At 53.2% G+C, this 2160-nt stretch overlaps 1 protein-coding gene across 1 annotated transcript in view; it reads right to left on the bottom strand.

The window, feature by feature from the left end:
• Positions 1-2160, bottom strand: part of LOC107115796 (SKI family transcriptional corepressor 2-like) — a 53053-nt gene that overhangs the window by 49106 nt on the left and 1787 nt on the right. The window contains exon 2 of the mRNA XM_015417559.1: positions 1568-1688. Within this exon, the coding sequence (XP_015273045.1) occupies positions 1568-1688 (121 nt within the window). The remainder of the gene's footprint in view (positions 1-1567; positions 1689-2160) is intronic.

The following is a 2160-nucleotide window of genomic DNA, read 5'->3' as shown; positions in this document are numbered from 1 at the left end:
TGGCCCCTGTGTGAGACAGGAGGATGGCCTACTGGTCTGATCCAGCAGGGCTCTTCTCATGTTCTTATGAAAGCCTATATGACCTGTTGCCGGTCCTCTAGATAAACTGGTAGGTCGCTGTGTGAGATGGGATGCTGGACTAGATGGACTATTGGTCTGATCCAGCAGGGCTCTTCTCATGTTCTTATTGTTGGGTATTACAAGTTGAAAACAATCAGTATATCTGGGGTTAAATGTTTGTTTATGTTACTCACAGGAAGTCACATGTTTCTCATGTAACCAATGTTCTTTAGATGTGGATTGCCTGGGAATTTTCTCCCTGATCTAAGGATTTGATTGGGACTAAAATGTCAAGGTGTATTACCATTTTATGGCTTCTCTTCCCATCTTTGTTTGCTGTTCTGAGGAAGAAGTAAGAGTAGCCATAATTGCTCTCTTCTAGTTTTGTCTTTGTAGTGTAAGGATGTAGCCCATTTAGGTCTGTTGTTATTTTCATCCCAGTTACCCTTCCCCATGCTAGAATTTAGTAAAAACTTTATATTTTAATCACACATGGACTCTGAGTCTGAATTATTTTACTCTGGCTCTGCTGGACTATCTTATCTCTGCTAAATACCATTTTGTTTCAATATCTCACTATCACCTTACACTTATGAAGGCCTCTGCCTGTATGCCTTGTTGTTGGCCCCTCCAGAGGAACTGATTGGCCACTGTGTGAGACAGGATGCTGGCTTTGATGGACCACTGGTCTGATCCTGCTTGGGGGGGGGGCAACAGTGGGAGGACTTCTAGTGTCTTGGCCCCACTGCTGGACTTCCTGATGGTACCTGGTATTTTTGGCCACTGTGTGACACAGAGTGTTGGTCTGGATGGGCCATTGGCCTGATCCAACATTGGCTACTCCTATGTTGTTATGTCCCTTTAAAAGCCCCCTTGGTTTCAAAGGGTGGGGAAGAAAATTGAGCAATACACTGGTCTGAAAAGGGCTTCGTTTGGGGGCTGGATCTCCCCTCCCCCCTTTGGATCACCAATTCCTTGTTTTGTCTTAAATCTTCTCCATCCCCGACCCCACATCAGAAAAAAAAAGCAAGCCGCAATAACGAGGCACTGGGAGCCAAGAAACAGGGGTACTTCGATTCAAACAATTAACCGAGTGAAATTGACACGGGGCGTTGTACATTACAGCGGGGAGCTCGAACCTTCCCGATTTCTCCATCTCTCCCGCCTTGTCACAAAGTAGACTCCACAGCTTAGAGGGAGCATTAGAGGAGACCAGTGTTTCCTCTAAGCTGAGTTAGTGTGATCTAGCTCACAGTTTTTAGCCTTAGCTCAGGACAGATGGCTCCAGAACAAAGTAATTTATGCAGCAGCCCAATCGCTCACTCACAACTTTAATGCCAGGAGCTCACAAAGTAGCATTTTTGCTCACAAGACTCCACAGCTTAGAGGGAGCATTGGAGGAGACCCCCCCCGCGCGATTAATCTCCCCCCTCCCTCAGCCTAGAGGTGCGTCTCCATAAAAAATAATTGGCTCCAGGGAGCCCCCCCCCGGGGGCGCGGTATTTACATCTTTGTAAGGGGGCTGCGGCTGCTCCTCGGCTGATGGATGGTGTTGAGTCGGGCTGTTCCCCCCGCTGCTCGCTCCTTTCGCGGGGCAGGTGGGCAGAGGAGGAGGAGGAGGGGGAGGGAGAGGAGGAGGAGGCGGCAGCAGCTGCTCCGCGTTGGGCCCCCCAGCTTTCTCCTCCTCCTGTGCGGCCCTGCAGGGGGCGAGCTGGAAAGGCCCCGTCGGCGTGGCCGCAGCGCTCGCCCTGTCGCGGACGACAACGCCCTTGTCCGTCAAGCCCCGGAGGTAGCGGCCGGCGCCCCCGACGGGGTCCACCACCACGCCCGCCTCGCCCCTTTCTCCTTCTTCTTCTTCTTCTTCTTCTTCTTCCTCCTCCTCCTCGCCTTCCTCCTCCTCCTCCTCGGGCTGCTTGTGGCTCTCCACGTCCACCTCCGGCTCCTCTTCTTCTTCCTCCTCTTCCTCCTCCTCCTCCTCGCTGCTGTCCTCGCTGGGGTAGCTGCAGCTGGTGCCCCCCGGGGAGAGGAGGCGGTGCCCCGCGGGGTGGTGGGGCCGCTCGCAGCCCCCCGGCTCCGGCTCGGGGGGCAGGAGGAGGAGGG

Source organism: Gekko japonicus, unplaced genomic scaffold, assembly GCF_001447785.1.
Source record: "Gekko japonicus isolate JY-2015 unplaced genomic scaffold, Gekko_japonicus_V1.1 scaffold4579, whole genome shotgun sequence".
NCBI classification, from domain to species: domain Eukaryota; kingdom Metazoa; phylum Chordata; class Lepidosauria; order Squamata; family Gekkonidae; genus Gekko; species Gekko japonicus.
This window is presented reverse-complemented; position numbering and strand designations above follow the sequence as displayed.